The sequence below is a fragment of the Leucopleurus acutus genome, assembly GCF_964270905.1.
Source record: "Leucopleurus acutus genome assembly, chromosome: 3".
In the NCBI taxonomy this organism is placed as follows: Eukaryota; Metazoa; Chordata; class Mammalia; order Artiodactyla; family Delphinidae; genus Leucopleurus; species Leucopleurus acutus.
This window is the reverse complement of record NC_139145.1, coordinates 118599770-118621368: the sequence shown is the minus strand read 5'-3', so window position 1 is coordinate 118621368 and position 21599 is coordinate 118599770. Positions and strand designations below refer to the sequence as shown.

At 39.5% G+C, this 21599-nt stretch overlaps 1 protein-coding gene across 1 annotated transcript in view; it reads left to right on the top strand.

Annotated features, from left to right (window-relative positions):
• The first annotated feature begins 210 nt into the window (after positions 1–210).
• ARHGEF28 (Rho guanine nucleotide exchange factor 28) overlaps positions 211–21599 on the top strand; it is a 256291-nt gene continuing 234902 nt past the window's right edge. The window contains exon 1 of the mRNA XM_082834982.1: positions 211–245. Coding sequence (XP_082691108.1) covers positions 213–245 — 33 coding nt within the window. The 5' untranslated portion in view covers positions 211–212. The remainder of the gene's footprint in view (positions 246–21599) is intronic.

Genomic DNA, 21599 nt, shown 5'->3' with positions numbered 1-21599 from the left:
TTCATGTGAAAGAAGAAAGGGAGGAGGATATTTTATATGGAGAGCATCTTATTCCTTTGTTCTTAATTTTGTCTCTGCGGTTGTCCTATCTAGTGGATTACTCCTCCCTCTACGATGTTAACTAAAGGGCAGGGCGCAGCTCTGCTGGTTGGTTACACGGGGCTCCTACAATAACTTTCACTTCTATTATTTTCATTGCAGATGCGGAAGCCATGGAGCTGAACTGCAGTGAAGTACCTCTTTATGTAAGTGCCTAAACATTGCGCTGCAGGTCTAAGTGGCCCTTTCTTGAACTTGAAACCCCTTGTGACTGAAGTGGGAAGAAATGTTCTGTTGGCTATTGAATTGGGGCTTTTAAAAAAACAACACACAACATTACTGTCTAGTTCAAGCCTTTGCATGGAGCCTTTTAAAACTGGTTGGCTCCTGGTTCCAAAGTCTGGGTTTTAGTTATATTTTCCTGAGTAACTTTTAACTGTATAACTTCTGGAAGGCAGCTCTGCTCACCACTGTAACCACCAGTGCTTAAGTGTATAACTTTTGGACTCAGAAATACTGAGTTCATCTATGTGAATGATTTTTGAACACATTATTTTATGATATCCGGATAATAGCCAAGAATGTTTTCTGTGTGTATCTCTTTTGGCGAGAAGGTTCAGTGACAGTTGTGTCAGGTAAAATCCTGAAGTAGGAATTCAAAGGGAAAAGTGCTGGGACATACCTAGAGTAGGTGGGGGATTGGGTGACAGAGCTGCCCCATGAGATTCCTAGTCAGATATGCCTGCTGGGCTGAGAGAGGATTCCAGTCTTGAGAACAGTTACTGGGTGTAACAGAAGTGAGCCGATTGTCTCCCCACATAGAAAATGGCAGATGATTTTCTCTTCCTTCCTTATTTTAGGCAAAACCTCTTTCCTTGGAACCTATGTTTGGTGGCAGGTGGGCATGGATGTGTGTATGGGAATTGGGGTTTCAAGTGGCCTTTGAATCATCAACTCAAGAAATACACCAAGAGTACTAGATCTAGAATAAGGATATGACCTCAATTCAGATGTATCCCGAATAGAACAAAATATCAAGGACTTGGAGCAAATTTAGTCAGAATCTTAAATCTATTAAAATATATTCATTCATTTCCCCTTAACATACTTCACTACCCAGGTGGCCCTCCCTCTCTCCCTTCTCCCTTCCACCTCTTCCCTTGCTATCACCTCCCTCCGCCTTAACACATACCCCACTCTGTTCTCTGGAGAAAGACAAAATGATAAAATAAATGGATTTCAGAATAATTAAAAAGTTGCCTTCTGGGTTACTCAGGGGTCTGGAGTATTCTCTCTGGATTGTGATTTGCAGGTTACAAAATGTATTGTAGATAGTTAGACTTGGCCCAGCCGTAATTAACGATTAAAAAAAAGAAAAGACTGGTCTAAGGCTAAATTTAGAGTACTCCCAAGTCTTTTTTTTTTGGTACCTTTCTCCTCCTTAGCTTTATTCATTCCACTCTGCTCTCCTACGTCAAACCAAACAGATCTACAAGTCTAATGAGGATACAAAACCTGGTAGTTTTTCTTCTTTTTTTTAATTGAAGTATAGTTGATTTATAATGTTGAGTTGGTTTCTGGTGTACAGCAAAGTGATTCAGTTATACATATGTATACATATATTTTTTTCTTTTTCATAGTCTTTTCTACTATGGTTTATTACAGGATATTGAATATAGTTCCCTGAGCTATACAGTAGGACCTTGTTGTTTATCTATTTTATATATAGTAGTTTGTATCTGCTAATCCCAAACTCCAAATTTATCCCTCCCCCACCCCCTTTCCCCTTTCATAACCATAAGTTTGTTTTCTGTCAGTAGGTTCCTGTTTCGTAAATAAGTTCATTTGTGTCATTTTTTAGATTCCATATATAAGTGATATCATGTGGTATTTGTCTTTCTGTTTCTGACTTACTTCACTTGGTATGATAATCTCTAGGTCCATTCATGTTGCTTCAAATGGTATTATTTCATTCTTTTTTATGGCTGAGTAGTATTCCATTGTATGTGTGTGTGTGTGTGTGTGTGTGTGTGTGTGTGTGTGTATATATATATATGACATCTTCTTTATCCATTCATCTGTCAGTGGACATCTAGGTTGCTTCCATGTCTTGGCTATTGTAAATAGTGCTGCTATGAACATTGGGGTGCATGTATCTTTTCAAATTATAATTTTCTCCAGATATATGCCCAGGAGTGGGATTCCTGGATCATATGGCAACTCTATTTTTATTTTTTAAGGAACCTCCATACTGTTTTCCCTAGTCACTGCACCAGTTTACATTCTCACCAACAGTGTAGGAGGGTTCCCTTTTCTCCACACCCTCTTCAGCGTTTTTTGTTTATAGACTTTTTGATGATGGCCATTCTGACCAGTGTGAGGTGATACCTCATTGTAGTTTTGATTTGCATGTCTCTAATCATTAGTGATGTTGAGCATCTTTTCATGTGCCTATTGGCCATCTGTATGTCATCTTTGGAGAAATGTCTATTTACATCTTCTGCCCATTTTTTGATTGGGTTGTGTATTTTTTTGTTATTGAGTTGTATGAGCTGTTGGGATATTTTGGAAATTAAGGCCTTGTCAGTCACATCATTTGCAAATATTTTCTCCCAGTCCATAGGTTGTCTTTTCATTTTATTTATGGTTTTCTTTGCTGTGCAAAAGCTTATAAGTTTGATTAGATCTCATTTGTTTATTTTTGGTTTTATTTCTGTTGCCTTGAGACTGACCTAAGAAAACACTGGTACGATTTATGTCAGAGAATGTTTTGCTTATATTGTCTTCTAGGAGTTTTACGGTGTCATGTCTTATATTTAAGTCCTTAAGCCATTTTTTTTTTTTTTTGCGGTACATGGGCCTCTCACTGTTGTGGCCTCTCCCACTGAGGAGCACAGGCTCCGGACGCGCAGGCTCAGCGGCCATGGCTCACGGGCCCAGCCGCTCTGCGGCATGTGGGATCTTCCTGGACAGGGGCACAAACCCGTGTCCCCTGCATCGGCAGGCGGACTTTCAACCACTGTGCTACCAGGGAAGCCCCCACACTGTTTAGATTACTGTAGCTTTGTAGTATTGTCTGAAGTCTGGGAGGGTTATGCCTCCAGCTTTCAAAACCTTGTAGTTGATCAACATCCTGGTACAGCTATTTTAACTCAGACCTACCAGATTATGACCAGACTAGGGAAGAGTTAATACACATTGCTTACCGAGAGAAGAGACTTAAATAGACCAAAGGAGAGCAAAATTTTTTTCTCTAATTATCAAATAATATATACTAATTAGAATAAAATGAAAAATACAGAAAGTGTTAAGAAAAATAAGTCACTCATAATCTTATCCTCTGTAGATAATTTAAAACATTATTTCATCAATTTTAAGGTACAGTTTTCTCATTTTACATCTCTGAAATTGAGATGCTCTTACTTCACTGTGTATCCTGGCAGATGTCATGATGGAGCTGTCATTACCTATGCATGTGTGACCTTGGTCACAATGGTTCATGTTGTTGTCATTTCAGATTACTTGTGTGCCTTGCTGGAACTATATGAATTAATTGCTTTCAAAATGATTTCACCATGATTTGGCATTAAAAAGGCAAAGTTACTGTATGTATAGAAAGACGTGGAAAGAGCAACATGACAAATGTGGTAAAGTTTCTATAAATAAATTTAGATGAGCTCTTTTAATAAGTATAAAATCTCACATTATGTCATACTTTGCAGTTTTGTCTCTTAGTGGAATATAAAATACATATCATAACTGGTATCTCAGATGAAATACATTATATATTTAACATAATTGACTCATTATATATACATATATGCATGTAATCTGCTTTTTTCACTTGATGGTTTTTTTTTTTTTTTTTTTGCGGTATGTGGGCCTCTCACTGTTGTGGCCTCTCCCATTGCGGAGCACAGGCTCCGGACGCGCAGGCCCAGCGGCCATGGCTCACAGGCCCAGACACTCCGCGGCATGTGGGATCTTCCCAGACCGGGGCACGAACTCGTGTCCCCTGCATCGGCAGGCGGACTCTCAACCACTGCATCACCAGGGAAAGCCCCGTCACTTGATGTTTCATGTCAATATTTTTATGAATTGACCTAAGCCAACGTGACCATTTGATCTCATGTAGGAAGAGGTCAGTGGGGAAGTATTATAATGAAAACAAGTCTTAAATTTCATCAAATAAGTAACACATAAACAAAGCAGACACAAACTAGATTCTGACTTGTTTCTGTATCTTGTGGCAGACCCCCTCTGTGACCTTCTGTCTTCAGAGGTTTCATAAATATTCACTTCTAGTTTCTCCTAGTTAACTGCAATCTGGTTTATAAACTCTTAACATTTTATTCATATTTATTGTATTTCATATATACTTATCTAAAATATATATGCAAAAATCAAAACCATCTTTAATCCTGTTATTCATAATGATCACTGTTGACATTTTTGGTGTATTTTCTTCCAGAGTTTTATCTATATCTCTGCAGAATTTTATTGAAGGTTCTCTTGGCATTTATTTACATGGTGTGTTTTCTCATTTGACTGATATATTGGATCTCTGAATTTTGATGCTTTCATGTACTTTTAGCAATTCTATCTAGCTGTCATGACTAGTTCTTTTGGAAAAACAAGATAACTCTGGTAAGTGTGATTAAGAGAGAACCCAAACAAAACTAGAAATTATGAAGATTCCATAACATATTGAGATGATATCTTAATTGTAAAATAATACTAAGCATAATTGTATGCTTATGCACTGGCGAAATCTTTTGAGGCAGGTTTTTAAAAAAAATTAATTTATTTTTGGCTGCATTGAGTCTTTGGTGCTGCACACTGGCTTTCTCTAGTTGCGGTGAGCAGGGGCTACTCTTTGTTGTGGTGTGAGGGCTTCTCATTGCGGTGGCTTCTCTTGTTGCGGAGCACAGGCTTTAGGCATGTGGGCTTCAGTAGTTGTGGCGTGCAGACTCAGTAGTTTTGGCTCACGGGCTCTAGAGTGCAGGCTCAGTAGTTGTGGCGGACGGGCTTAGTTGCTCCGTGGCATGTGGGATCTTCCTGGACCAGGGCTCGAACCCATGTCCCCTGCACTGGCAGGCGGATTCTTAACCATTGTGCAACCAGGAAAGTCCCAAGACAGGCTTTAAAAATATAAATTACAAGGTTTATCTCAAGAAGAATTAAATCACATAGTGGGGCAATAATCATGGAGAAAAAAATTGATAGTAATTATCCCCCAACTTCTACCTATCCTTCACAAAAGGATACTTCATTCAAGTGGATCCTGTAAGTGATATTTTTGTTCCTTTGATTATAACCTGTTTTGATTAATCTCTTATAACATTTTTTAGTTAAAATGTTTTTCTGTCTTTACTTTTGGGTCACTATAGAGAATCCTTCCTACAGATGATAGATTCTTTATACCTTTAGAAAGATCTATGGATGTGTCCATCGACAGATGAATGGATAAAGAAGATGTGGCATATGTATACAATGGAATATTACTCAGTCATAAAAAGAAACGAAATTGAGTTATTTGTAGTGAGGTGGATGGACCTAGAGTCTGTCATACAGAGTGAAGTAAGTCGGAAAGAGAAAAACAAATACTGTATGCTAACACATATATATGGAATCTAAAAAAAAAAAAGGTTCTGAAGAACCTAGGGGCAGGACAGGAATAAAGACACAGATGTAGAGAATGGACTTGAGGACACGGGGAGTGGGAAGGGTAAGCTGGGATGAAGTGAGAGAGTGGCATGGACATATATACACTACCAAATGTAAAATAGATAGCTAGTGGGAAGCAGCTGCATAGCACAGGGAGATCAGCTCCGTGCTTTGTGTCCACCTAGAGGAGTGAGATAGGGAGGGCGGGAGCGAGATGCAAGAGGGAGGAGATATGGGGATATATGTATATGTATAGCTGATTCACTTTGTTGTAAAACAGAAACTAACACACCATTGTAAAGCAATTATACTCCAATAAAGATGTTAAAAAAATCTATTGATGTAAGTCTTTGTTTCTCCCCCTCATACCTTTTGTTTGGATCCATGAAAACTTCTAACTTCTTTTTTAAGGTTTTATCCTTTTGTCTTTCAGTATTGTTTGCCTCTTCTAGAATAGCTGATATTCTAGGGTTAGACTGTTCTAGCCATTTTTTTTTTTTTTAGTCTGAATTCCGGTAGCATGTTTTCTTTTCTACGTAAGTTTTCTGTACTGTTGTTTATTTCCTGCTTGCCAGAACAGTTTTAGAGCATTACTTTGTTTTTAGTTTTTGTGTAGTATTTTCAAATCTTGGCATGTTTCTTCTTATGCCCCCATAGTTTTACTGTGAGCCCAAAGCAGGAACTTAATTTTTTTTTCCTCTATCTCCCAGCAATCTGTTTCAGAGGGAGGGAGGCAGTCTCTGATGCTGTGTGCTTTAAATTTTTTTGACTGTTTTGGGGCAAACTTTTTTCTCCTTTTTTTTTGGGGGGGGGGGTGGGCAAGCATTTCTGTTTGCTTATCTTTAGGAAGGAGGCAATCTTAGCATTGGGAATGCAGGAATATTCCCGAACTCAGCCACAGACGTATGCTAATTTTTAAAATGAGCCATGGAGGTCCACTGAGTTGCTATTGCAGGAAAAGAGAAACACTGTACTATAATAAGATTAGAGAAGAAGCAGGAGTTGGCAAGACTGGTAGCAAAGAGTTTATAATACTGATTTGCAAACCTTAGGGATATAAGCATTACAAGTCCAGTTTTCAGCCTCTGAGCAGCTTCCTGCATCTGTACTTTAAGGGGCACTAAAGGAAGCAGCTCTGGAAGGCCAGGCTCTTTGTTCCCAGCAGAAAAGGTAGCAGAGGCATGCCATCTGGTTTGAAGTCTAGGCTTAATTTTTAGATAGAATGGTAACATGGTTTTAGGAGGAGATGTTTTAAGCTAGCAAAGAGTTGTAGTGAAGAAGCTAATGAGAAATGTGAAAGCCTGGAAAAATGTAAATTAGAATTATTATAACTGATCTAAGATACTTGTATTCTAGCTTAACACTCTTTAATGGACACCACTTGGGAACTTAAATCCTATATTTGAAGTCATAAAGTTATTTTTTTATTTTAGGTTTTTTTTAGTCTTATTTTATTTTCTAGTCTGTATATAAAGAGAGGAAATGATGCAAGTACAGCTTGAAAAGAGATTTTGCTTACTGAGTATCTGATTGAATTTTGAAAGAGAAAGTGATTGTAAGCCAAATTGTATGTTTTTGCTGAATTTTTTAAAAAATTGAAGTATAGTTGATTTACAATATTGTGTTAGTTTCAGGTGTGCAGCATAGTGATTCAGTGTTTTTTTTGTTGTTGTTGTTCCTTTTACAGATTATATTCCATTGGAGGTTATTTTTGATTACTTTTTAAATTGAGTTTTCTCTAAGTTTTTGTGGATTAAGGAAGGTTATAAAACACATGTTGTACTTATGTACTTCATCCAAGAACTTCCTTTTCCACATTAATTATATTTTAATTTTTATATAAAGTGTACTTAGCATTCATCTTTCCAAAAATATCAGTTCAGTGCTGTGAACAAAACAGAAGAGCTTTTCCTTGTGAAATTGTTGTTTCCAAAGATTCTTTTTTCCTCAGTAAAATTGCTTTATTTTAAATGATTATTTAAATCACACTTGCTCATTATAAAAAAAAAAATAAGAAATTACCAAGGAGAAAGATCACTTTAAATTCCACCTTTGGGAGAATTTTCAGTAGTGTTTTGATGACAGTCCTTTCAGGAATTTGTTTTTGCGCATCTATACACACATCCACACCCCTCCGCCCCCACCACGATCCATAAAAGGAATCATAGAGAAAAGCTGTTTATGTTATCTTGCATAGATCCTCATTATTCTCTCCCCTCATCTTATATCTCTACTCCTGTCCCACAGGTAACTCTTGCTGAAACCTATTGCACTCACTCTCAAGCAGCATTAGCGTCCTTGGGAAACATGTTGGAAATAGAAATTCTCAGACCTCACCCTAGACCTACTGAATCAGACACTCTGGGCGTGGGGCCCAGATATCTGTGTTTTAACAAAACCTTCAGGTGATTCTGATGTGTGCTAATGTTTGAGAATCATTGACTTAGTGTATATATTTCTACATTTTTCTGTGCTCATACAACCCTACACATACATATATATAGATACAGGCTTTAATAAAACCATTTAAAAAACCTGGATCAGAGAATTCCCTGGTGGTCCAGTGGTTAGGACTCTGCACTTCTAATGCAGGGGCCATGGGTTCAATCCCTGGTCAGGGAACTAAGATCCTGCAAGCTGCGTGGTGCAGCCAGAAAAAAAAAAAATATATGGATCATATTATATAAACTTCTGTATCTTTTCCAACTGAGCATTACTTTGTGGAAATTCCTGCAAGTTGTCAGGTGTAGCTCTAATTCATTCTTTTTAATAAATGGGTGTGGATCAAGACACTTCTCTGTGGATGGGTGTTCACTAGACATCCTTGTCCATATGTCCTTATTTATCAGTACTTTCATCTTTATGGGATAGATTCCCAGGAGTGGAATTGCTGGATGCAGGATGTACATACTTCCAGTTTGAATGATTTCTTTGCAAATGAGGTATAAGAGTTCACATTTTATTCAGCAACTTTCAGATATATTTAATATCTGGTTCTTTAGCCCTAACAACTGTGATAATTATGAATTGGGAGTTATAAACTCACTTTTACTGTGCAAAGGTAGCATGTTAAATTTTGTGTTAAATTTTATAAAAGTTCAAAAAATTCCCTTGTTTTAATCTTTTTATTTTTTTGCCATGGTGCTTCATTTCTGCTGTTTCTTGGATTCTGGCTAATATCAGCATCTAACCCATGGAGACTTCTACAACATCTGCAGAGGGTGTGTCTGTGGAACTTTGCGTGTGGGCTCTTGCTCTCTTCCACCCTTTAGATGTGTTAATCGTAGCAGTTGACTGAGAAGAGTAATCATTTCTTTCTCCTGAGGCTGCAGATTGTATAACGGTTTGGACGATGGAGTTTTAGCTTCAGTAGCTTGTTGCCAGCTGGATCTAAATGGCTTCCCTTTTCCCTTAGCATTTTGTGTTTGTTATTCTTTTATTCTGAGTCACAGTATCCTGCTGAGTTTGGTCCCAAGTATATTGGTTGCTGTTGGGCTTATTGTACGTAATTGAAGGGGTAATCTGATGTTTGCTGATCACTTCACGTAGTTGAGCTAAACCTCCTCCCTTCAATCACTTCTATTTCTGGGGCTTGGTACACCCTCCTAGGCCCCGGCCTTCTGGAGGGGGGACCCTAGGACAGGACCCAGGGAGGCAGTTTCCTATTGAGGCTGCAAGTGACTTGGTTGCTTTGTTCTGCACTCACCTGGCGGACGCCTCCTTCCCGCAGATTCCTTCTGGCTTCTGGTTCCTGTTGAAGGAAATCCTGTCCTCCAGATGCTGCCCCTTCTCTGCTTGTGGCTCTGTGTCCCCTCATGGGCCGCCTGTGATCAGCCTGTCTTAACCATCAACTTGGAATCTTAGTGTGTGAAGGCACCTTAGAGACCTTCGCCCGGCCACCTGCACTTTGCAGATGAGGAAATTCAGGCTCCGAGCAGGAGAGTCTCTTATCTGACTAGTTAACTCAGCTGGTTTGACACTCAGGATTTGTAAATGATGTATTGGAAGCCATAACATTTTTTTTGCTCAGAAAGTTTGTTAGTGGCAGATCCACGATAAGCGTGGGATTTTCCCACCTTCACCGGCTAATCAAAATGACCTTCTCCATTGCATTGCTTCTGCCACTTCATTTCCCCATTGGCCAGGTACCCATTTTGTCCTTTGCCACCCTGCAGTCTTCCTTTGAGATTTACAATGTGAAGAATGGTGCTACTTCTTGGACCTTCAATTAAAATATCTCCCTTTTCTTACACTTTTTTGTCCTGCTGGAGGATATGCTGCTTGTAACTAACTCTAGGCAACCCTGACCCTCTAAAGCTCATTTGCTCACAAAAAGCTGGGCCTGGTAACTGATGGTCATTGTACCATCAAGCTCTCAAGCTCAACTTGATATAAATTTCACTAGTTCGGGTGTCAGGGCACAGGCGAGGGTACCTTTTAGCACATGTCAATACGGCTAATTCTGGCTTTGAGAATGGAATCAGGAGGGGCTTTTGCCTGAGATGAACTTCTGGATCACACGTTTACTTTGTGCACATTTGTTTTTAGGAAATTACACTAACGTTACCTGTGTTTTGACTTAAACATGGCAGCATGAGCATCTCAACTAATTTCTACCTGTTGGGTGGCATCCTCCATCATTGTCTGAACTGGGCTGGCTGAAGTCAGCTCTCCTTGGTGGTTCTTACTTTCTACCAACTTAGCTTGACCTTTTCCTGGCTGGTCTTTCTCTGCCTGGTCCTGCTTTTACCTTTTTTGCTTTTTCTCCTGTTTTCCTTAAGGAGGGGGCAAACCAATTCCAAAGCAGCATGTTGTTCTAGCCATAGAGCAGGAGAACCGTGGTAGCTACCCTGCCTGGCCAGCAGCCACGAGATGTCAGTTCTTGTGAAATCTTGAGCTCCTTAGCTGCTACAAGAGATTGCTTGATGGTTCTGGCAGGCAGGGAGGGGAAAAACCACTTCTTAGACTCTAGCAAAACCTTTGACTTAGAGACGTTACATAAATCCTCCCTTAGCTTCGTCCCTGTCCAGATTCTTAAAGAGACACTACTGTTTCCTCTCAGCACAATGGCACGTTATGATGCCCTCTTCTGCTGTCACCGTGAGATGACAGACTTCTGTGAAAAGGCCTGAAGGTAAAATGTACAACTGCAGGAAACTGCAGGAAGAATTAGCCCCAGCACTCAGCATATCTGAAGGAATGTCTTTGCTGGTGTGGGCTGGGGGCTGTGGGTACCTAAGTACCAAGTGTTCTGGCAATTTTGGGTAATGTGCAGTCTTGTATTTTTTAACATAGAACTTGCAGGAATTAACATTTTTGTTCTATTTGATTTTTTTAAAAGATGTATTACCACCTTAAGCAAGAATTTTAGGCATGAGGGGTGTGGGTCAGATTTTTCTTTGGGAGAACCCTCAGTAGAAGAAATAAGGTGTGAAGCAGTAAAAATGTTTTATTTTCACATTCTGGAAAGGCAGCTCTTCTAGAAGGTGTGATATATAGAGATTCTACATTATCAACAATTCCTTCCCCTCACCCCTGAGGGCGTGTGCTGTTTGGTTTGAATATTGTTGTCTCAAACTCCTGCCTCTTTTTCCTCTCCATAACTTGATGTAGTTTGGCTTTAACCTTGTTTGTTTGTTTTTCTGAAACTAGACTCACTTATGAAGGGCACTAATCTGGCTCTTGCTTAATCTAAGGTTTTTTCTTAAGTCCCCATGTAGTGCAGTGCACTCCTCGAGTCACTAACGATGTAGTGGAGAGGGAGACAGAAGAGATCCTAGGACCTCACTCTGCCGGAGTCCACTTCAGAGTTGGAGAGACAGACAAGGAGTAGGTAAATAAAGACATAAGAATTTCAGCTAGTAGTGTGCGTTAGGACACTACAGCAGTATGATATGGTAGAGAATGGTGTGTGTGTGAGAGATTTCATAGTTTAGGAACCAGAATCCCCTGAGAGCCTTCTAGTAGAAGGATCAGAAAGCACAAAGTCCCCGAAGTAGGAATGAACCTCATGTTTCTGAGGGACAGCAAAAGGCCAATGTGGCCGGTGCATCCTGAGTGAAGGAGAGGAGACAGGTCAGAGAGGTGGGTGAGGTCATTCACGGAGAGCTTTGTGGCCAAGGTGATGAAATGAGAAGTCGGTGTGGGAGTCTCGGTGGGGACGTTGCCTGATCTCATTTATACTTGAAAAATGTATTCTCAGTGTCCTCAAACTCCGCTGGTCCTCTTTCAAGTTGTGCTCTTTCTTTGTCTATTGCACTTTCTTCTCATCTGCTTACGTGGGCGTTCCCCGGGCCCACTCCTTTCTCCTCTCTTTCTAGGCAGCTTATCTCTCCTTGTTTTTTCAACCACAGCTCCTCCACGAAGCCTCCCACACGCGGGCCCTCCTCCTGACCTCTGTGCCTGCTGCATCTTCTGTTTCCAGCTGGCCCGTTTGCTCTTTCCACTCAATTATCCAGCCTTGGCTTCAAATCCAGACTGTTATATTTAAAAAAACTTTTTCAAGTTCGCCTCTAAACCAACCCCCTTTCTAACTTCCTGATTTCTGTTACCATACCCCCATTCTCCCAGGCACCGCGGCTTTAAATCGGAGTTTTCCTTATTCCTCTGTAACTGTCTTCTGCACTTGATCGTCATCAAGACGTGTTGATGGTCCCGACTGTCTCTTTTCTCTCCTCTGCTGTGATTCTAATTCATCTTTGGATCGCTGCCTTTAGCCTCTTCAGAGATGCCTGTTTCACAACTTTGAACACTTTACTCTCCCCCTCAGATATGGGTTATCATCTTGCATTTGTCTCTTGCTTTGTAGCCGTATCCTCTTTCTGTTCTAATGAGACAAGTCCCCTCTCGATCTTGGTGGGCTTTCTTCATTCTCTTATTTGCAGAACTTTGCCCAAGCTGCTCCAGTTCCATAACCAGGAATAGCCTCAGGTAGGGATGGGATACAGTGTTGTATGGAGGTTACAACACTAGAAAGCTGTACCTTAGGTATCTTTTTGGCAATATTCTAAGGCTTGGTTTCACTTTATGGGTTAAGCTACTGCTTTGGAAGCTGTTGCTTTTGTTTTCTTTTCTCATCTTTTTCTTTTTGAATTTTATTTTATTTATTTTTTATACAGCAGGTTCTTATTAGTTATCTATTTTATACATATTAGTGTATACATGTCAATCCCAATCTCCCAATTCATCCCACCACCTCCACCCCCCCACCCCCCCACTGCTTTCCCTCCTTGGTGTCCATATGTTTGTTCTCTACATCTGTGTCTCTGTTTCTGCCCTGCAAACAGGTTCATCTGTACCATTTTTCTAGGTTCCACATATACGTGTTAATATATGATATTTGTTTTTCTCTTTCTGACTTATTTTGCTCTGTAGGACAGTCTCTAGATCCATCCATGTCTCTACAAATGACCCAATTTCGTTCCTTTTTATGGCCGAGTAATATTCCATTTTATATATGTACCACATCTTCTATATCCATTAGTCTGTTGATGGGCATTTAGTTGCTTCCATGACCTGGCTATTGTAAATAGTGCTGCAATGAACATTGGGGTGCATGTGTCTTTTTGAATTATGGTTTCTCTGGGTATATGCGCAGTAGTGGGATTGCTGGGTCATATGGTAGTTCTATTTTTAGTTTTTTTAAGGAAACTCCATACTGTTCTCCATAGTGGCTGTATCAATTTACATTCCCACCAACAGTGCAGGAGGGTTCTCTTTTCTCCACACCCTCTCCAGCATTTGTTGTTTGTAGATTTTCTGATGACGCCCATTCTAACTGGTGTGAGGTGATACCTCATTGTAGTTTTGACTTGCACTTCTCTAATAATTAGTGATGTTGAGCAGCTTTTCATATGCTTCTTGGCCATCTGTATGTCTTCTTTGGAGAAATGTCTATTTAGGTCTTCTGCCCATTTTTGGATTGGGTTGTTTGTTTTTTTAATATTGAGCTACATGAGCTGTTTATATATTTTGGAGATTAATCCTTTGTCCGTTGATTTGTTTGCAAATATTTTCTACCATTCTGAGGGTTGTCTTTTCATCTTGTTTGCAGTTTCCTTTGCTTTGCAAAAGCTTTTAAGTTTCATTAGGTCCCATTTGTTTATTTTTATTTCCGTTACTCTAGAGGGTGGATCAAAAAAGATCTTGCTGTGCTTTATGTCAAAGAGTGTTCTTCCTATGTTTTCCTCTAACAGTTTTATGGTATCCGGTCTTACATTTAGGTCTGTAATCCATTTTGAGTTTATTTTTGTGTATGGTGTTAGGGAGTGTTCTAATTTCATTCTTTTACATGTAGCTGTCCAGTTTTCCCAGCACCAGTTATTGAAGAGACTGTCTTTTCTCCATTGTATATCCTTGCCTCCTTTGTCACAGATTAGTTGACCATAGGTGCATGGGTTTATCTCTGGGCTTTCTATCTTGTTCCATTGATCTGTATTTCTGTTTTCGTGCCAGTGTCATATTGTCTTGATTACTGTAGCTTTGTAATATAGTCTGATGTCAGGGAGTCTGATTCCTCCAGCTCTGTTTTTTTCCCTCAAGACTGCATTGGCTGTTTGGGGTCTTTTGTGTCTCCATACAAATTTTAAGATTTTTTTGTTCTAGTTCTGTAAAAAATGCCACTGGTAGTTTGATAGGGATTGCACTGAATTTGTAGATTGCTTTGGGTAGTATGGTCATTTTCATAATATTGATTCTTCCAGTCCAAGAACATGGTATATCTCTTCATCTGTTTGTGTCATCTTTGATTTCTTTCATCAGTGTCTTATAATTTTCTGAATGCAGGTCTTTTACCTCCTTAGGTAGGTTTATTCCTAGGTATTTTATTCTTTTTGTTGCAATGGTGAATGGGATTGTTTCCTTAATTTCTCTTTCTGATCTTTCGTTGTTAGTATATACGAATGCAAGAGATTTCTGTGCATTAATTTTGTATCCTGCAACTTTACCAGATTCATTGATTAGCTCTAGTAGTTTTCTGGTGACATCTTTAGGATTCTGTATGTATAGTATCATGTCATTCACACAGTGACAGTTGTACTTCTTTTCCAATTTGTATTCCTTTTATTTCTTTTTCTTCTTTGATTGCCATGGCTAGCACTTCCAAAACTATGTTGAATAATAGTGGTAAGAGTGGACAGCCTTGTCTTGTTCCAGATCTTAGAGGAAATGCTTTCAGCTTTTCACCATTGAGAATGATGTTTGCTGCGGTTTTGTCATATATGGCCTTTGTTATGTTGAGGTAGGTTCCCTCTATGCCCACTTTTTGGAGAGTTTTTATCATAAATGGGTGTTGAATTTTGTTAAAAGCTTTTTCTGCATCATTGAGATGATCATATGGTTTTTATTCTTCAATTTGTTAATATGATATCACATTGATTGATTTGTGTATATTAAAGAATCCTTGCATCCCTGGGATAAATCCCACTTGATCATGGTGTATGATCCTTTTAATGTGTTGTTGGATTCTGTTTGCTAGTGTTTTGTTGAGGATTTTTGCATCTATATTCATGAGTGATATTGGTCTGTAATTTTCTTTTTTGTAGTATCTTTGTCTGGTTTTGGTATCAGGTGATGGTGGCTTCATAGAATGAGTTTGGGAGTGTTCCTTCCTCTGCAATTTTTTGGAAGAGTTTGAGAAGGATGGGTGTTAGCTCTTCTCTAAATGTTTGATAGAATTCACCTATGAAGCCATCTGGTCCTGGACTTTTGTTTGTTGGAATATTTTTAATCACAGTTTCAATTTCATTACTTGTGATTGGTCTGTTCATATTTTCTGTTTCTTCCTGGTTCAGTCTTGGAAGGTTATACCTTTCTAAGAATTTGTCCATTTCTTCCAGGTTGTCCATTTTATTGGCATAGAGTTACTTGTAGTAGTCTCTTAGGATGCTTTGTATTTCTGCAGTGTCTGTTGTAACTTCTCCATTTTCATTTCTAATTTTATTGATTTGAGTCTTCTCCCTCTTTTTCTTGATGAGTCTGGCTAAAGGTTTATCAATTTTGTTTATCTTCTCAAAGAACCAGCTTTTAGTTTTATTGATCTTTGCTATTGTTTACTTTGTTTCTATTTCATTTATTTCTGCTCTGATCTTTATGATTTCTTTCCTTCTACTAACTCTGGGTTTTGTTTGTTCTTCTTTCTCTCGTTCCTTTAGGTGTAAGGTTAGATTGTTTATTTGAGATGTTTCTTGTTTCTTGAGGTAAGCTTGTATAGCTATAAACTTCCCTCTTAGAACTGCTTTTGCTGCATCTCATAGGTTTTGGATAGTGTTTTCGGTGTAATTTGTCTCTAGGTATTTTTTCATTTCCTCTTGGATTTCTTCAGTGATCTCTTGGTTATTTAGTAACATATTGTCTAGCCTCCATGTGTTTGTGTTTTTTACGACTTTTTCCCTGTAATTCATTTCTAATGTCATAGCGTTGTGGTTGGAAAAGATGCTTGATATGATTTCAATTTTCTTAAATTTACCGAGGCTTGATTTGTGACCCAAGATGTGAACTCTCCTGGAGAATGTTCAGTGTGCACTTGAGAAGAAAGTGTAATCTGCTGTTTTTGGATGGAATGTCCTATAAATATCAATTAAAACTATCCGGTCTATTGTGTCATTTAAAGCTTGTGTTTCCTTATTAATTTTCTGTCTGGATGATCTGTCCATCAGTGTAAGTGAGGTGTTAAAGTCCTCTACTATTATTGTGTTACTGTTGATTTCCTCTTTTATAGCTGTTAGCAGTTGCCTTATGTATTGAGGTACTCCTATGTTGGATGCATTTATATTTATAATTGTTATATCTTCTTCTTGCATTGATCCCTTGATCATTATGTAGTATCCTTCCTTGTCTCTTGTAACTCTCTTTATTTTAAAGTCTATTTTATCTAATATGAGTATTGCTACTCCAGCTTTCTTTTGATTTCCATTTGCATGGAATATCTTTTTCCATCCCCTCACTTTCAGTCTGTGTGTGTCCCTAGGTCTGAAGGGGTTCTCTTGTAGACAGCATATATATGGGTCTTGTTTTTGTATCCATTCAGCCAGCCTGTGTCTTTTGGTTGGAGCATTCAATCCACTCACGTTTAAGGTAATTATCGATATGTATGTTCCTATTACCATTTTGTTAATTGTTATGGGTTTGTTGTTGTAGGTCCTTTTCTTCTCTTGTGTTTCCCACTTAGAGAAGTTCCATTTGCTTTTGTTGTAGAGCTGGTTTGGTGGTGCTGAATTCTCTTAGCTTTTGCTTGTCTGTGAAGCTTTTGATTTGTCCATCGAATCTGAATGAGAGCCTTGCTGGGTAGAGTAATCTTGGTTGTAGGTTCTTCCCTTTCATCACCTTAAATATATCCTGCCACTCCCTTCTGGCCTGTAGAGTTTCTGCTGAGAAATCAGCTGTTAACCTTATGGGAGTTCCCTTGTATGTTATTTGTTGTTTTTCCTTTTTTGCTTTCAATAATTTGTCTTTAATTTTTGTCAATTTGATTACTATGTGTTCTGGCGTGTTTCTCCTTGGGTTTATCCTGCCTGGGACTCTGTGCACTTCCTGGACTTGGGTGGCTATTTCCTTTCCCATGTTAGGGAAGTTTTCAACTATAGTCTCTTAAAGTATTTTTTCGGGTCCGTTCTCTCTGTCTTCTCCTTCTGTGACCCCTATAATGCGAATGTTGTTGCATTTAATGTTGTCCCAGAGGTCTCTTAGGCTGTCTTCATTTCTTTTCATTCCTTTTTTCTTTATGCTGTTCCGTGGCAGTGAATTCCTCCTTTCTGTCTTCCAGGTCACTTATCCATTCTTCTGCCTCAGTTGTTCTTCTATTGATTCCTTCTAGTGTATTTTTCATTTCAGTTATTGTATTGTTAATCTCTGTTTGTTTGTTCTTTAATTCTTCTAGGTCTTTGTTAAACATTTCTTGCATCTTCTCGATCTTTGCCTCCATTCTTTTTCCGAGGTCCTGGATCGTCTTCACTATCATTATTCTGAATTCTTTTTCTGGAAGGTTGTCTATCTCCACTTCATTTAGTTGTTTTTCTGGGGTTTTATCTTGTTCCTTCATCTGGTACAAAGTCCTCTGCCTTTTCATTTTGTCTATCTTTCTGTGAATGTGGTTTTCCTTCCACAGCCTGCAGAATTGTAGTTCTTCTTGTTTTTACTGTCTGCCCTCTGGAAGCTGTTTCTTATCTCCTGGGTATGTTGGCAACAATCAGGGTGTATTGCTACCCCATGGTATATATGGCCTTGGGTATAGCCTGTGGCACGAATCGCTGGGCTTTCCAAAGGTGAGGTTAATTCGGAGAGAATTACAGCTCTCTGCTTAAAAAGATGAATTAGAAAATTTAAATTGCCATTAAATAATACTAGATTCACACGTAAGTAGGGCAAATCATTTGGGGCAAAGTAGGCCCTTGGCGCCAATGAAATAGCTTAAAAACCAAATATTTCTAATAAACCTGTTATGTGCTAAACACTATACTCTTTAATGAATTCTTATTTAATTTTACAAAACCCTGTGGGATAGGAATTATCTCCATTTACAGATAAGAAAATTGAGGTTCAGGGAAGCAGGGTGGTGTTCCTTCATTAACATGTATTTATCTGGGCCAATATGTGGGTTTCTTACTGAACTGAGTGAGGTATGGCCACCCAGCTGAATTCTTTTGGAACTTGGATTTGAATCCCAGATTTTCTGACTCTCAGTCCAGGACATTCTCAGTTATACCAAACTATCCCATGAACACAGACTGTCACCCTTTGTTTATATCAGAATACTGAGTGCAGTCTCTAGTGCACTGTGGACTTTCAGTAAATGTTTACTGATTGAATTTCTAAAGAATCACTGAGGGGGCAGACAAGCTTGTTCTCTGATCCTTTATAGGAGCATTCTCGACAATGGCTGTGGTCACTGGGTGAGTGGGTCCAGTTGACAAAATGGTTGATAATTAAAGATGGTGCTTGGTCACATCTGTGAGATTGTACAGGCTCCTTGTACCACGAGCTCCAGCCATACTTTCCTCTCAGTTCCTCATGAATGTCATCCGTCTTCCTACCCCAGGACATTTGTATGTACTGTTCCCTCTTCCTGGCACACTCTTGCTCCCTCCCCCTTTGTATAATTCTTACTGTGCAGGTTTCAGCTCAGATGTCACACCCTCAAAGTCCTCTAGACACTCCACATTTTACATTTTGAGGGGGTTTTGTTTATTGTTTTGTTTAATGTATCTTCTCTTTGGCTTGTAAACACCAGGACAGCAGAGATTTTAAATGTTCTGTCCAATGACTTTCCAATACCAGTTCAGTGCCATGTACAGTAAATATTTGTTGAATGAATACCTGGTTCTAATTTAGTTCCCTTCAATAAACAATGTTCTGGGTTCATCCTGGAGCGTGCTTTAGTTTTGTTTGCTTATAGAAATAAGCAAATGTATTGTTATGTACATTTTCCCACAGGTATGTGACCATCCCTATTTTGGGATGGGAAAGTCTTGTTAGTTTTTTGTTCTCCAGGTGCACAGACAGTCAGAAAGAAGGTCAAGCAAGAGGGGGAGCTATCATCACGATGGTCAGGAAATTGGGAGGTTTGGGGGGAAGATGTTCCAGAGTCTGAATCGTAGCTAAATTTGGAAGGTACTATATGGACTGTATCAAAATTATGTTGTAAATTAAGGAAGTCTTTGTGAGGTAGACAATTCCCAGCTGAGAATTAGAATTTCACAGTGAGGTAGTTCTGATAAAGTAGGGAGTGAAAAGCTTGCCTTCTCTAACAGAAGATACCTGAAGAGTTCCCTAACTCAGGAAAGATGATCTATGAACCGCGTCACGTGAACTCCACCCCCACTCCAACCTTCTTTGGCATCTTTATTAATACCACCCAATACTCAGAGTTATTATGCTCCATGTCTTTGGGGGGAAGAATATCATGGCACTACTTATTGCACTACTTATTGTTGAGAGCGCCTTGTAGTGCCCTACAAAATGTTTTTACACGTGAGCTATTTCATTAGCACCACATGTGACTGTTTAGCAGAGGAGGTGAACTCAGAGATGTTAAGTGACTTGCCCTGAGCACATTCCTGCATGCACTGATTCCCATGACAAATTTTATGGGCCAAGTACTATATGAGGTACAAGCAGGGACAGATCAAGGTTTTGTGGGGTCTGAAACTTCTGCAATTTTCCTCTTTCAGAGAAGGAATATAAAACTAAAAATATAAAATTAGATTGAAAGTGAGTATGATGAGAAATTACAAAATTTGTAAAAGCTGACAATTCCCATAAATTAAAAAAATATTCCCAATATTCCTCTTAGTCAGATCCTGAAAATGCCCTCAAGCCACTCCAGCGTCACCCAGCAGGAAGGGCCGTGTGTCTGGGGGAACACGAATGAAAAGAGAGGGCACACTTCACGGATGGTGGTTAACGTATCCCCCCTACCCCAACCTCCAGCATAAAATGTGGAATACTTTTACTAAATTAGTTTTTCCTATAAAATTTCACCCAACACACTTTGGGTAAACACCTGATCCCAAGCAGATTTCCCAGGAGTCCATGTTTTTGTTTTCCTCTGTCATGGTGACCACCCCAGGCTTGGACAGGTCAAACTCTATCCCATTTTAAAAATTACCTTACTATTATAGACTAGACAAAACCAACAGTGTGATGATGCCTCGGGCCCTCCCAGGGCCTTGGAAGAGGCCTCATGAGCCAAGGGCCCGAAGCCTAAGCTTCACCAGCTTTATGGTAAGTCTACCTCTGGGCGCACAGTGTACAAACATGGAGAAAACAGGCTGCCCTGCCCTCAGTTCACCATTGGAGAGGTCAGAGTAAACTCACAGAAAGCGCTTAGTGATCCTGTGATGAATGGTAAGATAGAGACAAGTTGAGGACGCTCCTGAAACCCCCGGAAGGCCTCAAGGAACGCTTCTCAGAGAAGCATCCTGGGTTGAGAAGGATAAGTGTCCGGGGACAGGCAGGAAAAGAGAGGCCCAAAGAGAGGGTGCATGCACTGGTAAGAGCCATCTGATTGGAGGGGAGGGGGGAGGGGAGCCTGGGAAGGAAGGTTCTGGGGATCACACCTCAAACGGGGGCAAAGCAGGCATTGAAACCCCGGTCTTCTGACTGTACCCTGCTTTACCGCATTATATGATGATCCATGTGTTTTCCATGTTCTCATACTTAATTTTGCACTCTTTTCTTCTAAATATAGAGGAGAACATCATTCAGTCTTTTCTGACAGATAGTGAAACTATTGAGGGCAGAATCAGCAGCCCAAGCCAGGCAGGGGACAGGAGGACATTTTCGGAATAACAGGGAGAGTTATACTCCTGGAACAAGTAGCACCTATGTGGGAACCCTTTGAGCAGTACATGGCTATCAAGGTTCCATGTTTCCCCAGGGGCTTGTCTGGTTTAAACCTTCCTCCTTTTGTGAAGATCAGTAATAGGGAAAGGGGATCCACTAGAGAGGGAAGTTTAGGGGGAAATCTCATGAAGCACTTTAGAAACAGTTGCTGGTATAGATCACGTTAAAGACTTTATCTTCTATGAATTTCCAAACACTTTTGTGCCAACTTGGAATTTGAAGTGACCAGGCTCTGGAGCAGCATGTAGACGAGGGCTGGTCTCCCTGGTAGATCTGGGATGTGGGAAGTGGTGAGCATGGGAGGGAATTTGAAAATCTAGGTCACTAAAGCCAAATGCATTTAAGCATCTGACATAATCATTTATTGTTTAGAGTATGGCTGTAGTTATTAAAAGTGACTTTCTAGAAAGAAGAAACATAGCTTCTTGTATTCCCTTGAGAACAGAGACCAAAAAATCCACAGAAAAAACCGAAATGGTTACTGAAGTATTCATTTTCAGCAGAGACTTTCAGCACATTAGTTAAGAAAGTTGCCTCATTAAAGCATTGATAGA